Source organism: Astyanax mexicanus, chromosome 3, assembly GCF_023375975.1.
Source record: "Astyanax mexicanus isolate ESR-SI-001 chromosome 3, AstMex3_surface, whole genome shotgun sequence".
NCBI lineage: Eukaryota > Metazoa > Chordata > Actinopteri > Characiformes > Acestrorhamphidae > Astyanax > Astyanax mexicanus.
In genome coordinates this window covers 57,296,922-57,316,826 of record NC_064410.1, presented here as the reverse complement: position 1 = coordinate 57,316,826, position 19,905 = coordinate 57,296,922, and the positions used below count along the sequence as shown (strand labels likewise).

At 37.5% G+C, this 19,905-nt stretch overlaps 1 protein-coding gene across 1 annotated transcript in view; it reads right to left on the bottom strand.

Moving 5' to 3' along the window:
• Positions 1–19,905, bottom strand: part of tmem184a (transmembrane protein 184a) — a 56,208-nt gene that overhangs the window by 11,895 nt on the left and 24,408 nt on the right. The window contains exons 3-8 of the mRNA XM_022683371.2: positions 19,426–19,591; positions 16,269–16,359; positions 9,317–9,392; positions 5,125–5,216; positions 4,861–5,030; positions 3,359–3,556 (exon numbers count right to left, since the gene is read on the bottom strand). Of these exons, the coding sequence (XP_022539092.1) occupies positions 3,359–3,556; positions 4,861–5,030; positions 5,125–5,216; positions 9,317–9,392; positions 16,269–16,359; positions 19,426–19,591 (793 nt within the window). The remainder of the gene's footprint in view (positions 1–3,358; positions 3,557–4,860; positions 5,031–5,124; positions 5,217–9,316; positions 9,393–16,268; positions 16,360–19,425; positions 19,592–19,905) is intronic.

The window sequence follows — 19,905 nt, the reverse complement described above, 5'->3', positions numbered from 1 at the left end:
ACCTGGAAGCAGTCCAGAGTACAGATGTAGCATTCACTTCAGTGAAGTGGACTCTGGTGCCATTAGTCCGCTGCTAGTATGGAAGCTATCCGCTCCCTGTGCCTCGTGTAGGGTTGAATGAATGGTTCTTTTTGAAACATAATGCTTATACTTATTGCCGTACTTCCCTTTCCAGCTTTTCATCAGTATACCCTAATAAACCCAACACTGTGATAGGACTGAAGTCCTATATATAGGGCTATCAATGTTAAAGCGCTAATACACACGATTAATTTGGAATCAGAAAAGCTCCAATACAGACAACAAAATGCCAGAGGAGATATCACAACTATTAAATATATTCCTTTTTATTTGAGCTAAACTTCGGATAAGGCACAGTTTAATCTGCTATATTAGCCAGATAATATACTGCTGTGAACAAATGCGGTCTCTGCTGCTCCATGCTGTTTACACACCAAGAGCGCAGTATGTGCAGCATTCACTGCAAACACTCACTGTTTTCAGTGTTCTGTGTTAAAGCAGTTTCACACTGCACAGATACACACTGGAACACACTATATTTGCTTTCTTGCTCCTGCACTAGACAGCTCTGACCAATCAGAGGAGACAATGTGGTCACATGGTTTATTAGTGCGCTTTTTGGTGCGTTTAGGTTTATGCCTGTGTGAAACCAAACCAAACAGAGGGAGAAACACTCCAAATAAATAAACTCATCAACTGATTCAGACCATAGAAACTTTCACAACTACAGGTGTGAAAACACTCTTTTATACTCAGCTAATCAAGTTCTAACTCAGAAATCTTCACAACCAAGCTGAGATGTTTACAATTAAAGTAAACCTAAAAAGTAAATCCTAAAGTTTCCTCTATACAATTTATCATGCATTCTTTATTCCAGCGCCACACTTTGGTTTTACCTCCCCTCAAACATACAAGTATATACGAGTATTTTGGTTGACACAATACTCGTATAAAAATATAATTGCATTTACTTTTTTTATATTCATTCTTTTATTTACATTAAAATATCCACTACAGAATCTTGCATCTTAAGAAAAACAAGTGTGATTAATCAGTTTATCACAGAATATTGTTCTGATTAATTTAAATATATTTTTTAATCGATTGACCCCACTAGTCCCATCATATCCAAAAGCGCTGATCCTCACTGATCAATGTTTGTTATATTCAATAAAAAAAAAAGCGATATACAGGATTGTGCAATCGATCCATGGTTCAGACTCACTTATTAAAAAAAAAAAAGGGTGAAAACACGGATCTAAACAGATCCAAATTTCTCCTCCCCTCAAAAAAAACACTCTCTGGTTTTACACCCCATGTTGTTTCACAGGTCTCTCTCTCACAGGTCAGAAAACAAAGCGTTTAGTGAAAACTCTGGGAGCTCCAGAGGAGAGCTGCAGTTTACAGAGCTCCTCTGAACCCTGACTCACAGCTCTGACTCCTGCTGTCTGCACTCTCCCCACTGAGACACATTACTCCCTGTCCATCTCCTCTGAAGCAGCCTGGAAAACCCAACAACGCATCTACAAAGCTGTGGAGGTGTGAACATGTGATCTGAGCACGAGCTGCTGCTGACCCTAGTGTGTACGGGGTTTAGTGGTTGGGTGTAAAAGTGGGGCGTGGGGTGTATATGTGTACTAGCTGTCTAGCTGGAGACAGCATGTTAAATTGCAAGTATATTTCTGAGGCTACTATGATACATTTTGGCTGGATCTGAAAGCAAACAAATGTTTACATTTGGCTAAAGGGTGAATACCAAATAAGTATTTTTTTATCATATTATTCTATGAGCTGTTTGGATGCTCCCTTATTGTCATGTCACAATAAGGAAACCTGAATAAATCCACCCTGGCACCACCCATTACCCATCAACCTCCACCCATTACCCGTCAACCTCCACCAGAGCCCCACCCATTAGATCAGTTGAAGAAAAAAAGTAGACTTTGACATAGAAAGATGTTCTGAATGATAACTGTTATTTTTTGTTTAAATCAATAAACATACAATTTAAAGGAAGAGATACAAACAGATACAAATAAAACTAGATTGCAGATTCCGCAGAAACTGAGTGTGATTGCAGTGCTAATTGTGGCTGGTTGCTATGGTATTGCTAAGCGAGTACTAAGCGGTTGCAAAGGTGTTGCTAAGCAGTTGCTAAGTGGTTGCTATGGTATCCATAGTGGTTGTTATGGTGTTGCTAGGTGGTTGCTAAGGTTTTTGTAGGTGGTAGCTAAGGTTTTGCCATGGTGTCGGTAAGTGGCTGCTAGGTGGTTGCCAAGGTGTTGCTATAGTTTCTGTGGTGATGCTATGGTGTTGCTAAGTGGCTGCTAGGTGGTTGCTTAGATGTTGCTAGGTGGTTGCAAAAGTGTTGCTATGGTATCTGTAGTGGCTGCTATGGTGTTGCTAGGTGCTTGCTAAGGTTTTTGCAGGTGATAGCTAAGGTGTTGCCATGGTGTTGCTAAGTGGCTGCTGAGGTGTTGGTAAGTGGCTGCTAGGTGGTTGCCAAGGTGTTGCTATAGGTGTTGCTATAGTATCTGTGGTGATGCTATGGTGTTGCTAAGTGGTTGCTAGGTGGTTGCTTAGATGTTGCTAGGTGGTTGCAAAAGTGTTGCTATGGTATCTGTAGTGGCTCCTATGGTGTTGCTAGATGGTTGTTAAGGTGTTGCAAAGTGGTTGCTAAGATGTTGCTAGGTGGTTGCTAGGGCATTGCTATAGTATCTGTTGTAGATGCTATGGTGTTGCTAAGGTGTTGCTAGGTGGTTGCTATGGTGTTGCTATGGTATCTGTGGTGGTCACTAAAGTGTCCGTGGTGGTTGCTATGGTGTTGGTAAGTGGCTGCTAGGTGGTTGCTAAGGTGTTGCTATAGTATCTGTTGTGGTTTCTATGGTGTTGCTAAGTAATACAAATAAAACTAGCCTTTTCTCTACACTGGAGGGAAATACCAGGCACAGTCACTGCTCTCTGATTGGCTGACTGGCCAATGCATGGTGTACAAAAGCTAAAAAAACATCAGAACTTTGCTTGAGCATGCGTATCAGCATAAAATCTATCTGCTCTGTGCATCCCATTGCACCCCAAATGTTGGTCGGCGCATGCGCAGTGCCGTAAAGATGCACATATTGATGGGTAGCATAACTCGACATACAGACCCCAGGCTACACACAGCGTCTCTCCCGCTAACCGTATTAAACACTGCTGGGCAAAGTTCAGCTGCGCTGCCATGGAGAACAAAACACTTTTTTTTTATTAAACAACTAAAAAAAGGAAAAGGAAAAGAAAAAAATTAAATTAAAGTAAATTTTTCATGTTTTTTCAGTGTGAAAGCAGCTTTACTAACCTGGGGCGTGACTCTTCTTCTGCTGGTATACGTTGTATGTGAAGGCATAGCGAAGAGCGATAGAGGCGAAGAACATCTCGATGCAGATGATGAAGTTCTGCCAGCCGGCTGCCACTGTTCCTGCACCCACCTGGTGGCCGTCTATGACCAGCGCCTCTGGAATCACCCCACAGCGCTCCAGGATGGCCAGAACCATGCCTGAAAACACAAGATAAGAAAGGGTTTTAACCTTCTCTCTCAAAGACAAGCCATGGAATATTCTCATACCTGGCTCTCAGCCACAGGAATGATCTCTGAATGCCAAACCAACACTTTTACCTGACAAGGACAATGCTCCTGGAAAATTACAGATTTTTTTTTTTGTCAGCAGGTTTAGATGAAATTATTAATTAAATATTAAATATTTAAATATATAAAGATTAAATATTCCTATAATAGATGTAGTGATAGAAATACAGTACATCTTGCAACTGCACATAAGCAATACACTCAGATCTTGACTTGTCTTGGTTAAAATATCATACAGTAATACATTATATAAGCAAATTTATATGCAGAGTACAAACACATAAAAACACAATGAAAGCAAAATATCTAAATTAAATATAACAGAATGAATCATTAAAAAGCAAGAAAACGAATCAATAAAAGTACTCAAATTGTGCAAGAGTGCATACTAGTGCATCTCAAAAAAATAGAACATCATTGAAAAGTTAGTTTATTTGAATAATTCAGTTCAAAATGTGGAACTCATATATTATATAGATGTATTACACACAGAGTGACCTATTTTAAGCGTTTATTTATTTTATTGTTAATGATTATGGCTTATAAAAACCCAAAAATCAGTGTCTCAAAAAAACTAGAATATTTAATAAGACCTATTGGTACTTTTGGCAGTGTGCCAAGTCCTGCTGGAAAATGAAATCCACACCTTATAAAAGTTGTCAGAGGTTTGGAGAGACATGTCATCTGCTGGTGTTGATCCACTGTGTTTTATTATCAAGTCTAAAGTCAGTGCAGTTTTGTTTTCCCACAAAACCCTACAGAACTTTATGCTTCCCTCTGCTACTGACAACCTTTATGGAGATGAGAATTTCATTTTCCAGCAGGACTTGGCACATTGCCCACGCTGCTAAACATAGCCTAATTCAGGTGTTTCAGTGGGTTAAAAAAAAAAAATCAAGCCCCTTTTCATCTGAACTCTAAATGACTATTAAAGTCATCACGCTGCAATTATATTAAAAAAAGCTAATGTGCTGAATAGTAAATGGTAACGAATGAAACGTTGATGCAGTGATGCTGTCAGAGTGTATTAAAAATACATATACAGATCAATTAAAACATATATTATAGATTTATGACATCCTTACTGAACACTCACACTTGATTAAAGAGAGATGATTCAATAGATGCCAATAGTTATTGAGCTGACAAATGAATGCTTTGAGCTACGACACATATCACAAATAATGAGAAACATGAACCTCACAGTTACTCACCTTGCCAGAAGGACAGGAAGATGACTGATTTGATGGTGAGAAACTTGAGCACAGGTTCATAAGGTCTCAGGAGGTCACTGGTGGCGGAGTAGAAGAGGAACAGGGCATACAAGGCCAGGCTCACAGAGACGTTATAGATGATGGTGATGTAGAGGTAACCTCCCGTCACGCTGAAGAAAGACAAATGAGAAATTCTCACTAAATGTTGTACATTATATTATCTTGATATGTTCATGTAAAAAAAAAAAAAAAAGTGTAGCTTACTTGAAATCCCCATCGTGATATTTCCCAAAGGCCTGCAGGAGGATGGTGATGACGGCCATGATTGGTTTCACGACACAGAACTGAAGAGTAGCCTATAAGACATCGTCACAATGGAACAACATTAAGAACTGCATGACCGTAGGTCTGCTACACTAATCAGCCATAACATTAAAACCGCCTGCCTAAGATAGCAAATGTGTGGACATCCCTGTTAGAGATTTAATCCTAAAGGCAGCATAGGTTTCTCTAAGATCTTAATGTATTACTCTGCATTAATTCTGCATCACAGATGTTAATTGACACACCCCCATATGAGGAATAACCCTGGCTTTCAGTCTAGCTGTGATAGAAGATTCTACAAGGGGCGCCGAGTGGTCCAGTGGTCTAAAGTGCTGCCACTATGAGCGGGAGGTCGCAGGTTCGAACTCTGCCATCAAGCTGCCAGCGCTCAGAGGGAGCAAAATTGGCCCTGCTCCCTCCAGGTGGGTTGATGGCGCTCTCTCCCCACATCACTCCTAGGGTGATGTCCACAGCACAGGGCATCTGTGAGCCAATGTACTGGAACCGAGCTGCTGCGCTTTCCTCTAAGCTCGAAAAGAAGCGGTGGCTGACTTCACATGTATCGGAGGAAGCATGTGTTAGTCTTCACCCTCCTGGTGTGTTGGGGCATTACTAGTGATAGGGGGAGTCCTAGTGAGTGGGTTGGGTAATTGGCCGGTAATTGGCCGTTTTTTATTAAAAAAAAAAAAAAAAAAAAAAAAAAAGAAGACAGCAGTGATCACGTTTCTCTGTCTAGAACGTGAAACAGTGCTTGACTGACTGCACTGTGCCTAGTGTAAAGTTTGGTGGAGGGGGGATTATGGTGTGGGGTTGTTTTCTAAGAGTTGGGTGAAAGGAAATATTATTGCTCATAAAACCAAAAGATTCTGGACAACTTCAGCCTATCAGCTTTGCAGGGACTAATTGGGGATGACCCATTTCTGTTCCAACATTGTTTGTGCAGCACTGCACATTGGTAGCCCACAATTGCACATACAAGGTTCATAAAGACATGGATGAGTAGAATTTGGTGTGGAACTCTACTCAGCAAGACAACTTTAAGATGAATTAGAGCAAAACTTTGAGGCACACCTTCTTATCCAACATCAGTGTCTGACCTCACAAATGCGCTTCTGGGAGAATGGTCAAAACTCCCCATAAACACACTTCTAAACCTTGTGGAAAGATTTCCCAAAAGAGTCGAAGCTGTTACAGCTGTAAAGGGTGGGCTGACATCATAATAACCCCTTAACAGGCCAAGATTTTAGTCAATTTTCTGCCTGCTTAGCACAGTTAGCGGCTAATGCTAATACTGCTCCAGACTCCTTTATAACGATGCATTTCAGCAGAGCGTATTTACTGTTACTTAATACCTGACTGGTAGAATTCATGCATGAAATGCACCAGATTATATTTTACGAACATCTTATAGTGCAAAAAACATGTTAAAAATTGTATATACATGGTTATTTACTGGGCACCTTTAATAAAATGCTGAATTCAATTCTACTACTTTAAAGCCATTCGTAATTTGCAATGCTGGAGATTATAATTATAATAATAATATTATTGGCACAGCAGTAAAAGCTCATGTCTTGTTGGAGATTCGCCAAAATGCAGGCAGGATGTCTTAGAGCTCATAATGAGGTTCGTGAGAAAAAGGTACTTTCTAATCAAAGTCTTTTCTCTAATGAGAAACAGAAATTATAATTTAAAAAACAGCCTCACAAAATAGACTGAGCTCTGCTGTCTGAATGTACAGCGAGAGGTAGACGAGCTTCTTTGAAAAACCTCCACGTCGGCATGCCATCAAACAGCAGCACATGTTTAGCGGTTCCCATTTCTCGACAAAAAAGTTCATTTCACAGACTCTTCACTGTTTTCTGAAGACAGAGCGCTCAAATCCAATTTCCATCAGTATTATTGTGTGAGTGCAGGCAGCTCCCCCGCTCCCTCAGCTCAGACAGCATCAGCCTGACAGCTCCTATTATTTCCCCATGTTTATTACTAAGCTGCTCACACCTAGTCCTCATTGTTTTTATTCTCCAGCTTTTTCTCTGCTAGATGTTATCTGAAAGAAAGTGGACGAACAATCGTACATGGCAGCAGTCTTTTAATTTAGGAGACGAACATGCCGGATGGAAATAAAAGGACGGGCCGGCCAAATCCGCGCCGATATCTACATGTAAACATTTCCTCTCCATTTTCAAAGATAACAGCGGAAAAAGAAAACAGAGACAGTCTGAGGCGGAGTCAGACTGACAGATCTTCACCGATTCTCTAACATCATTTTGCCAACAGCGCACTCTTCCCGATCAAAAGGTCCCTCTGTAATAGGCATGGTACAGACAGTGACAGCAGCCCTCCTCCAGAGATTAAATACTGGCATTTAAAACCAGACAGGTATTGAACTGTGTAGATCTACGCAGTCCAGCCAGAATATTATGACCACCTTCTTGTTTCTACACTTACTGTCCATCTTATTTTAGCTCCACTGATCGTATAGGACACTTTGTAGTTTTATAAGTACAGACTGTATACTTTATTTTTATAATATTCTCTATTATTATTATTTGGGTGGTGGATCATTATTCTCAGCACTGCAGTGATTAGCACTGATTAGCATGGTGGTGGTGTATGAGGTGTTAAGTGTGTGTTGAGCTGGTGGTACAGTGAGTGGATCAGATACAGCAGCAGTGCTGCTGGAGTTTTTAAACACTGCACCTTGCGTTTATACTGGAAAGCGACAAAGCACAAGACGATCATTCATTTTCTATGACAGGACACGATTTGTTGCCACGACTCGTGAAAAGCGGGAAGCAACAAGTAACACAAAGTTGCAAATATATTATATAAATATATTATGGAGGAGCGAAGCGATATTCTAACTCGATTGGCTACTAGCATTTCTTTGGACTTATTTCATACAAGGTGGTCCGAGGTCCTCAAGCTTCTGCTCTCAGAACATTTGGTTCCTTTCGCATTTTGTTCCTAACATTGTAGAGAAAACATGAACGCACAGGTAAATCATAGAAACAGCCAGGGGTCTAGCAAGCTTGGGAGTCATATCTGCAAAATAAAGTGGCCAAGCGATTCCCCATATTTATAAACAACTTTCCCTCCAAAATGTATGTTTTTCAAGCGGGACTAGAAATAACTGGATGGACAATGTTATTTAAAGAAACAAACAAAAAAAATTCACCATTTCTTATTAAAATCTATTTATTTTTAACCATTTTAGTGACCTTAATTTAGTTATCAAATACATATTTAACACAGAAACACATTTAATAAATAATATATATATTTCTTAGGGCCGTTGAAGCAATAACTGTTTTTTTTTTTTTTTTTTTTTTTTGCCTTTTTTCAAGTCAGAAGCTGGACCATGATACACACGCATGTTGAGCTTTGACACGCCCTCAAGCGACAAACACGGGCAATGCGAGCGATTCCTTGTTGTGTGTATAACCTTTTGTTTTGTGTGTGCACGGCTAGAGGTAGGGTGTCCTGATTCCTGTTAGGCTTGAAGGGTAGGAGGGGAAGTTTTAGAGCTACATGACTCTTAAAACAGCTCTCTGTTTAGAGTGTTCCTCTAAATAATCTCTATGAGAATCACTGGCACAAGTTACCAAAAAAAAACAACACAAATTATAGTATGTGAAAAATTAAAATAATCACTATATGACCATATTTTAATGTGTAGTTTCAGTGTTTTAAGGTAAGTTTCTTGATAACAAGCATAAAAAAGTAGTTCAGTATCTCAGTAGCTAGCTAGCTTACTTACCCGTTCCACCTTAAATAGCGCAACAGAAGACAGAGGCTGCATCATTTAAGGTGGAAAAAAGGAAAAATAAAATAAAAGCCAATTTGTAGCTCCCCATCAACGAAAAATAACAAAATAATCAATTATAACTAATTGCTGCACCACCTGCCCCCTTTCTGAAGGCACACGCTGACCATTGAAAAACAAGGTAAAAGGAGGATAATAAAAGTATGCAGAGAAACAAAGACAGGACTCCAGTCTGTACAGTAGAGCAGATGAGAGGAATAGTGAGTGTTAAAACAAGTAGGTGGTCACAATATTCTGGCCAGGCTGTGTTTGAGCTGAACACCATGTGGAATACAGCTCTATCTTTATTAAAGAGAAACAAACCTGTTTGCAGAATCTGAGGAAACCAATGGAATAACTCATTCCAGCCAAGCAGCAGGTACCATACAGGCAACTGGACCTGAGGACAAAAAAAATAAATACAGTTTTGTTTCAAAATGCATCAAATACCACTGATATATTCCTATATTTATGCACTATACCCTAAGGGCCCTATCATACACCGTGCACAAGGTGTGTTGCAATGTCCATTGCTATCTTAAACCCCATTAACAGTCTATTTTTACGTCTTTTGCCCGTGCCTTTAAGATAAGGACAGAGTTTAGGAATAAATCTACATTTGGATGGGTGTGGTGGTCTGGAAGTGAGGTGTGTTCAGGTAAATTTCTGGTGTGTTTCTTTTTATCTTGGTGGTGGGAAATACAGGTGCACCACTGCCTGATTAAAACCCTGACAACAGTCAACAACCAGCAGACCAGCTCCTATCTCACCCATGCAGAAGCGCTGTGCATGCTGCATGCCCTTAGCATGTGTACAGACCCACTTTTTACATTCAGACAAAACTAGGTTTTACATCAACTTTAAACAGAATAAAGAATAAAATAACATTACTGTTCCCTAAAATTAGCTGGTAATATACGAGCATGCCAAAGTTAGAGCGCACCTGGCTCTTAAAGGGAATGATGACTATAACACTGATTGGTTTATTATCCGTTACGACCAAAACACACCCATGATTATTTAAGAGAAATAGCTAATGCCTTTTGCATTCCAGCTGAGCAAGGTGAATATTTTGCTCCCTTACGAAACCAAAGACACACCAACATGCCTTAAATCCAGCTACGCGATACGCAATTGACCGGTCGGTGCACTATAGATCACTAAAATCTGGCCCTATATGTCCAAATGTTTGTAGACGCCCCCTTCGCTGAAGGCATTCAGATACTTCAAGTTGCATTCATTGTTGTTACTGAGGCGTTAATACACTAAGTAAACTAAGTACTGCCATCATGAACCTATAGGAATCATACCTAATGAGTGGGTTAGAGAGGTACAAAGGCCCCAGAAATAACCTGTGAAGCACAGCAGGAACTCTGATGAACTTATGCTGTGCAACAAAGGAAACTCTTGCTCGACCTTTCCTGGGACGGTCCTGATGAGAGCCAGTTTCATCATAAAGTTTTTGATGATTTTTGCATCTGCACTTGAGGATACTTTTAAAGTTTTTGCAATTTACTGACTGACACCTATATTTCTTAAAGTATTTATTTACTTAGTTGAGTATTTCTTGCCATAATATGGATTTGAACATTACTCAAATAAGGCTATTCACTGTATACCTGTAACCCCTCTTCTTCACTACTTTACAACTGATGCTCTCAAACACATTAAGAGGCAAGAAATTCATGTAATTAACTCTTGATGAGTTCAGCACAGCTGTTAACTGAAGGCCTGAATTCCAGGTGACTCTACATCATAAAGCTGACTGAGAAAATCCAGCAGAGATGTGCAAAACTGTCTGTATCTAAGCAAGAGGTGATACTTTGTAGAAGCTAAAATATAAAACATATTCTGGTTTGTTTAACACTTTTTGTTTAACCAATAATTCCATATGTTGAAAACCTCTGAATTTAAGGATGATAATATATTGAAATAATATATATATATATTTTTTTTTTGATCTGGTAATCACACAGTTTTAGTACTTGCCAAACAACCAAACATCCTTACCTTCTGCTGCTCTGTAGGATTACAGCAAACTCTATTCTAATTCATTCATAACTTTCATATACATAGTTCGGAATCAATTACATTCAAACCAAGCCAAAATAATTCACTTCCCAGTAGCTGTAGACAAAAAGCAAGAAGCAAAAATAAACCGGGGTTCTGACTTGGAGACTTTTACAACCCCCTGAACTGTAAACAAGCTGAGAGGTATCTAATTTCCTTCCAAATAACAAAATGCTAATTAGCCCCATCTGTGTTCAACTGTAGCGGTTTTGATTAGAGCCGAATAAATCCAGCTGTTGCTGAAGAACTCCTTTGGTGGGTAGCGCTTCTTAAAGTAAAGAGGGCAATGGGGAGCTCTTGGAGGCTCTCGGAATAATGTTGTGGAAAGGCACAAAAGAGGATACGGCAGCCAAAAGAATTTATAAAGCCCTTAAAACAGCAATTCCAGGATCTGATCACAGAAATCTACCATCCTGTCAGAGTTCCAAGACATACAGAAGTTAATCAAGGTCTTTCAGGAGGGCCTGGATGTTATTGGATTAGTAAGATATGGTGAAATGTTCTGTACAATTATGATTTAAACTGATAAAGCCAGTAAAAGGGCTTTTTTCGTCTATTATTTCATCAGCTCCTTTTACACAGACACCATCAAATTTGCACTGTATCCAACGGCACTGAATATATTAAAATAATTTTATTACCAAAATTAATGTTTACTTAATAGTAGAACTGAATCTATACGTTACTCAAAAAGTGAAGGCAAGTGAATCTGATGAGGATTGCTCTCATTTTCTGGTAGTGTGACTGTCAGTGTATTTACAGTGTTAATAGTGGTGTAAAGATCACACCATGTTTTTATTTGTCACAGATCATTTGACTTTTTGATCGGGAGACAAATGTAAGAAAGTAATGATAGCTTTTATTATAGATAGAAAGTATTGTCTTCTACTGCTTTATTTGTATTAGTGAATTTAATTTTGACATGGTCAGTTTGTTTCAATTAGTAACTTTTATTTTTACACTGTTTGTTCATGTGTTAGTGACCTATTCTGACACAGCCTGTTTAATTATTTCTATTAGTGTCTTTTATTTTGACACAGTTTCTTGGTTTGCATAAGTGTCTTACAGTGACAGTTTGAAGGTTTCTATTAGTTGTTTTTTTTACACAGTATTTGTAAATTTTTTGAAAGGGCCTGTATGTTTGTTTGTTTCTATTAGTGTCTTTTATTTTAACACATTTTGCTGGTTTGTAGTAGTGTGTTTGACATGTGATTGACATGGTCAATTTATTGTTATTATTATTTATTTAGTTAGTTTGACTTTTATTTTTACACTTTTTGTTCATTTGTGTTAGTGACCTATTTTGACACAGTTTGTTGGTTTGTATTAATATTTTAATTTTGACACGGCCATTTTGTTTCTGTTAGTGTCTTATTTTGACAAGGTCTTCTGGTTTGGTTTTATTAGAGTCTAAATTTTAAAACTGTGTAGCACTTTTACAGAATACAAACTAAACAAAATTATTTTTGAAAAATCTATTTAAACATACATATGCATGCAAAGTGAATTTAAGAGCATTTTTTAAAGAAACTGATATAACAACTACATGTATAAAAGTTACTATAATAAAATTAAATATTAAAGCTGCACATAATTAAATAATACCATGAAATTAGATATTTCTACATTCAGAGTACTTTAGTAAGAAACTTCTCTTTTTCCCCGATATAAAAGACGAGTAAAAAAAAAAGGGATATGCATCAATTATTTTGAATTAAAGTTTTATTTGAATTAATTTATGTTTTACAAGCTGTCCGTGACCCGTCCAGAATGTGTTTGTTATCCACTTTTGGGTCCGGACCCACCAGTTGAGAATCGCTAATCTGGAAAATGAAGTCCAAAAGTGTTCGGACGCCACCTTAAGCATGCTGTGTTTAAGACTGCTCACTTATTCCACTACCAGGGTCTGTTTTTGCTTATGCACATAATAAGACATCCCAGAATACTCTGGATATGTGTATAAGTGCACTGAGAAATCTAAATACTGAGCTAAAGTCCAGATCTCTTTATTAGATTTTTTAATCTGATTTCTTGACCTCACTCTGATCTAAGAAACTGGATCATGCTATTTACATTTCTACCTTAATAATCAGATAATTGCCAAAAATGAATTGCAAAGGGCATGAAAGTACTTTCAGAGTTTAACTCAAATTGTGTGCATTTCTATCCCACTTTATTCCACTTTAATGCCTCAATTCCCTAATTCTCTCCTGATTCTCTGCATTGCGGAAATGATAGGGTCTTACAGTATTAAACAAAGCCTGAATGCAATCCCATTTAAAGTGTCCAAAACGATGCTGCAGGGATTAAACATTGTATATTGGGTTTATTGAAAATAACATTGAACATAATACTGAACAAATGGTGCAATATAAGCAAAGTAATGCTTTTCGAAAAGACCTTAACACTTTTTTTTAACGTTTTATTGGTAGTTTTTGCTAAAAGTGCATGAATATTTAATACTGAAAAAAGGAAAAGAAGGATAAAGTTCTGTGTTGGATATTAAAGCTACAACTCTCTTTGATAGCTTGGTGAGTTTTGTGAGGCCAATTCTCAGAGGAGAAAAGCTGGGCCCACTTGTGAGAATAAAGGCAGAGCTGGACGCTGCAGACAGGGATCCTGAACGCTGCGGCACTCTGACTGAAAACTGAGATTAGAAGGGAGGCACGCTGCTAAAACAAGAGCGACGGGCTGAAGAACAGAGCAGGAGATGTCCTCAGGTGGCCTTGGCAGAGTTCAGACTTCAATCTGACTGAAAACTAAGAGACTGACCTAAAGAACAGCAACCAGACACTTCTGACTCAGCTGGAGAAGAAAGCCAGACTAAGGATAAATATAAATGATACAAACACCATGCTGTATAGATCACTGGCAAGCTGATAAAACACCAGGATTTTAACTCATCTCATTACTAATAAAATACTCACACTACTGACTAAAAGTCTTTTTACATCTTTTTACATCTGTAGTTGGTTTCTAAACCTAAAAGCACCAAAATGCGCACCAATAAACCACATCGTCTCCTCTGAGCAATAACGTAAAAAATAGTGAGAAAATTCTGTGTTCCAGCATTTATGTCTGTGCAGTGTGAAACTGCTTTAACACTAAATAACTGCACTTTTAAACACAGTGTTTTTAATAGGACGTGCAGCGCAGATGTACACGTAGTAAACGGTAGGGGTGTCACGATATCGATTTTATGGAAATCGATCGAAATTATGTCATGGTCTCGAGCCTCGAAGTCAAAAAGAGGATCGCGATCCCTCCCTCTAAGCTACGCAAGCACACACGCGCTACGCTAATGGCGCAGCGCGCTACGCAAATGGCGCATTGGACATTGTGACTGCTCAAAGAGCAGCCCTTTCTGCAGAGAATGTGGACATTCTCATCTCGAAATATAAAAATAACAGTTGTTTTGTCTAGCCTCAAATATGTTAATAGTTTTGGTACCTTAAGGAGCATCTTTCTCTTGGATAAAGTTAATAATATATCTTTATTAAAGAAAAAAACTTGTCATTCTCAGGGACCGAGTCTTATTTTTCATGTTTAACTGTTACAGTAGGATAGAGTTCAGTTTGTTAAGGCTCTAATTGTTCTATTATTTTGTACATGGCTGTTCCTGTATTTTTTTATTATTTATTTTGTTATGTTGCACATTGCTGTTTTAATAGTGCACACTGCTGCTACCACAAAAAGCCACTAGAAGGCATTACATATATATCTTAATTAAATTATTTAAATTTGACATTTAGTGCCTAATGTGGTGTATTACAGATCAGTTGTATCTCTTCGCATCACTTATATCAATCCCACCTTTTGAAATAAGATATTGTACATTTGATGAATCAATGACTGACCATAGACTAATCTAAAACTGGCATAGGCCTCTCTGCTGTAAAAAAATAAATAAGTAAAATCGAGAATTGAATTGAATCATGACCCTAAAATAAAATCGAACCGAGGATTTAGAGAATCGTGACACCCCTAGTACACGGAGTCACGTGGCTGCGAGCAGTGAACACAGCACATACCACACGTGTAAACAGCATGGAGCAGCAGCAGAGACTGTGCCTTATCAGCAGTTTAGCGCAAATAAAAGGAGTATATTTGATAGCTGGGTTGGATCGAGATCGCATTACGTTCTTACCACAAGCAAACCGCTCCAGAGAACATTTGTTCGTCTGTTTTTACACCTGCTCAATTGACCCGCACTAAGAGTACAAACGAACCAGGTTTTAACCGGACCGAAAAGTGCTGGTGTAAAAACGTCCTCAGAACACACATTTTTCAGGTCCTGTAAATGGCTAGAAATTGTACAAAATCCAGTGTACAAAATTAGGTACTTAAAGAAAAACAAATCAACTAAAAACTGAAAAATAAATCATTTTACTATTGCAAAGGTATATTGTAAAAAAAAAAACAAACAAACTGAAAACATAAATTATTGTTTAAAAAAGAGGGGATTATTAACACAGCTGGTAAGAAGCAACGGACATAAACTGAGCTTAGTAATAGATTTTATAAAAAAAATGTCTGTAGTAAACCAGTGCTGACACAGACAGTGTTACTGCTGTTACTCTCTACTGCAGCATTTACATCACATTCACAAACACAGAAACACAGAGAACTCTGTAACTATTAAAAGTAGAAATCATTTCTTTAGAGAAATTACAGATGAAGTCAGAGAGCGGTGAGTACTGTTTCCTACACTTTTAAAAGACTCTTAGAAACTGGAGAAAACTGATACAGGAAGAGTCACGTCTGGCTGACCCACATGGAAACAACAGCTTTAGCCTTTAGCTCTTTAGCTTAACATGTTTGGACTAAGACTCAGTTTCAGCAGTGAAGAGAAGAGTTGACCAATGCGGATGGGCACACATGTAAACCGCAGATTAACAGCTGAAGTTTAACCACAATAGTAATTAATACAGTTTTACTGCTGCTGCAGTCTTTCCTTATATGACTGAGGTAATACATTGAGTATAGGAGGACTGACATCTGAAGTGAAAATGCTCTGCTGTGTCACTGGAATACAAACTACATAAAAGCATTCGTTTTAAGGGGGTTCACATTTATTTATGCTTATTTATATGTGTAGTTACTTGGATATCCATTGGATAAGATGTTATTTAAACACAAAGCTAAGACAGAGCAGTTGAATCATCAAGCCATGGTATATATATAAAAAAAAAAAAATTAAACTTACTGAATTTGCTTCCCTCGTATTTCTGCCATGATGGCACTCTCTCCCCCCAGATACTCGAAGGACAGGCTCAGAAAATTGTAGATCACAAACGCTGAACAAGACAGAAACAAAAACACACAACAGGTAAATACATTATAATTATTCTTTTATTTTATCTCACTTTTCTCCCTAATTTAGCTATGCCAATTATCCCACCCACAACTGTAAAAAAGTGTACCCTGATGTGATAATTAGGATGACATTTCGGGGTATAATATCATTCACAACATTCAAAAATGTTTTTTCTTTATTTCTTTATTTAATCTATTTTCTACATTGTAAATTTCATAAAACATGAAAAACAGTTTAGGGACACATATGGAACTATGTAGAATGGACGGGACGAGCTGGAGCTTCACAGCGTGAAGAAAAGGCAGCAACTATTGTTCAGCACCTCCAGGAACTCCTTCCTTCAAGACGCTGAGAAAACTATTCCAGGTGACTCTCCCTCATGAAGACACTGAGATTAAAATTAAACGAAGCGTGTGCAGATCTGTCCTCAAAGAGAAATGTGCTGCTTAGAAGAATCTGAAGTAAAATAAAACATATTCTGGTTTGTTTAACACTTTTTATTGTGTTTACAGAATAAATTCTGCATATGTTCCTGTATAGCTTTGATATTTATAGTCTTTAATATCAAATTTATTATGTAAAAAATCATAAAAAGGAAGAAAACACACTGAATGAGAAAAGGTGTGTCCAGACTGGTACTGTACAGGTGTTTAAACTGAACAGAAAAAAGGCTGAAACTGTATCGTCCTCTATATTCTGAATGTAATACAGGTCAAGCTTAATGGAATAGGTTGTCCGTCCAGGAAAATCCATCTTAATCCTTTGTTGCTATTTAAAGAAGGCTTAGATAAAGCTAACAGAAGGACTGTTCACTCTCTCACTCGCGGTCTCTCTTTCTCTCTCTCTCTTTCTATCTCTCTATCCGTCTTTCTCTGCCAGAGCGCTACAGCAAAGGTTGTTCTACAGTCATACGATATGAGCTATTTCTGGAATCAGTCTGGTCATATCTGAAATTAAAACAGTAGATAATGCACTCAAACATTAAAAATGTCTCAATTTCTACTACATGTTACTTATATGATTCATTACTACCTTTATTCCTGCATTAAAAGCTCTACATTTCCCCTAACGCACCGGTGCATGCTGCTTTTATACAGCGCAAAATACTTCCAAGCAATTCACACAGCATGAATATTTTACGAAGAGCAGAAACTAAAAGAGCCTAATAAAAATCTGATTCATATTAAAACTACAACTCCCTCAGATGGCTTAACTATTTTGGATGATATTGGTTTAATAAAAAAAGGAAGAGAAAACGATGCCCTGAGAGGCGTAGTCCCCGAAAGATAACTCAGACTCTGGCTACAGAATTCAGTGTGAGGATTTTTTTAAACTGAGAAGGCAAAGCTCTGATAATACAGCATAATAATAATAATAATAATAATGTGTTCATCTTCTGCTGCATAAAACAGAAAAGGCTTGGCTTGAGGTGAAGAGTTCTGTGCAGCTCTGTGTGATTTTCTGTATGAAACATTTAATCTACAACATAAATTACCAACAAATACTATAAAATAAATTAGAGCTAAGTACTATATTTACTACTATATGTAACAGCCAAACAAAAACAGAAGTACAGAAAAAAAAAAAAAAAAAAAAATATATATATATATATATATATATATATATATATATATATATATATATATATATATATAAATAAAACATCCAATAAAAGTTACAACAACTCATGAGTAAAGCTCAAATCTATTACATGTAATTTTATGGACAATAAGGAACAACTCTCAGTGAATGTCTATTTTCTGGTCTATGTTATGAGGCATATTTTAAGCGACAATAATAAGGAACAGGGGTGTCTCCCCTGTTTTCCTACTAACTCAGCAGGTCTCGCTGCTGGGGGTGCCTAAGTAACAAAACTGTAATTCTTTATATATATATATAAAAAAAAAATCTTACAAAGTCAAACAAGCACTGTATGTTAATCTACACAGTTTTCTTTCCTGAAAACTGTTTATTTGGGTGAGTAAAGTGCTTCTGTTTACTTACAGTAAGCTTAGATTATTTTAGCAGCAGCACTTAGCGCTAGTAAATGCCGCCCGACAGCGCTTCACTGAGGAACCCTGAGTGATCCAGTAAGTCAGGGCACTATCAGCTAGCAGTTCTAACATGTAGGTTATTTTAATACAGCAAACTTGCAGACTACAGTCCTCTCCTCTCTGACCAGTGAAATAGCTAGTGCTGCGGTTAGCAGCTAATGCTAATACTGCTCCAGCCTTAGTGCTGAAGAAACTTCACTGAAAACTCACCCTTATAACTCTGTACTTCAGCAGAGTGGCTTTACTGCTCCTTAATATCTGACTGGTAGAATTCATACATAAATTGCACCAGATTATAAGGTGCAATGTCGATTCACTTTTAGGAAAGTTAAAGGATTTTTTTAGTGCGCTGTATAGTGCAAAAAATACGGTTTCTGTAATTGTCAAAAGTCTACATAAATGACTAATTAAATTTACTAAACATATTTTTAAAGCTGAACTGCTTAATTTTTTCTGCAGCAGTAGTGGCATAAAGTCACCCAAAAGCAGTGTGTAAGACTGGTGGAGAAGAGCCACTAAATACTAAAACATGAATATTGTTGTTTCTAAATGAATATGGAGGACAACATAAGGAGTAGGGGTAGGCGATATGGCTCTAAAATATATTTTTTTATATTTTTGCGATAACTATATACTTGGTGATATAGGAAAACTAAAATAATTCATTCATTTCAGGAATATAGTATAATAGTATAACAGTATAATCATAATGTGGCAAAATAAATAATATAGCATAAAATAATATAACGCAGCAAAAAATATTGCAGAAGATTTAGTGCATGCATATAAACTGCAAACTAAAACAATTATACAATAAATAAACCTAAAGCTTCACAGTAAATAATAGACTACTTTTAAGACAGAACAGCCCTATTATCACGATATGGATTTTTAATGTCATGATATTTCTGTGTGACGATATAATATTGCCCACCCCTAATAAGGAGGACAAATATATACCTACAGCTTCTCCCAAACAAACTATTACACACCTTCATAGCAGTCCCGCACCGAGTCGAAGTAGACGTAGTACTGGTTGTTACTGATGAAGAGGAGGCTGAGCCAGGAGTCGAAGGCATAGATGGGGACGATGAACAGGATGCGTAAAATGTATCGCTGCTCATTCGGTACTGTGTACGACCTCAGGTGGGAATAGATCTGAAACACAGACACAAACAAAACATTATTTTATTTAGTTAAAAAATAATCACTTTACTTCTTTAATCTACCAAAAAAGCAAATCCAGCAAAAAAAAAAAGAAAGAGAGAAAACAAACACATTACCAGCAGAGGCATCAAGTAATAAAGTACAAATACCTAGTTATCATACTTAAGTAGAAATGTTGGTTATCTATACTTTACTGGAGTAATTATTTATCAGATGACTTTGAAAAATAGCCTCTTTACTCCTATTTTCTGTTTCATTTCAGCTCATTTTTATTCCGGCTTCTCGTCGTTCAATAAAACCCCTAT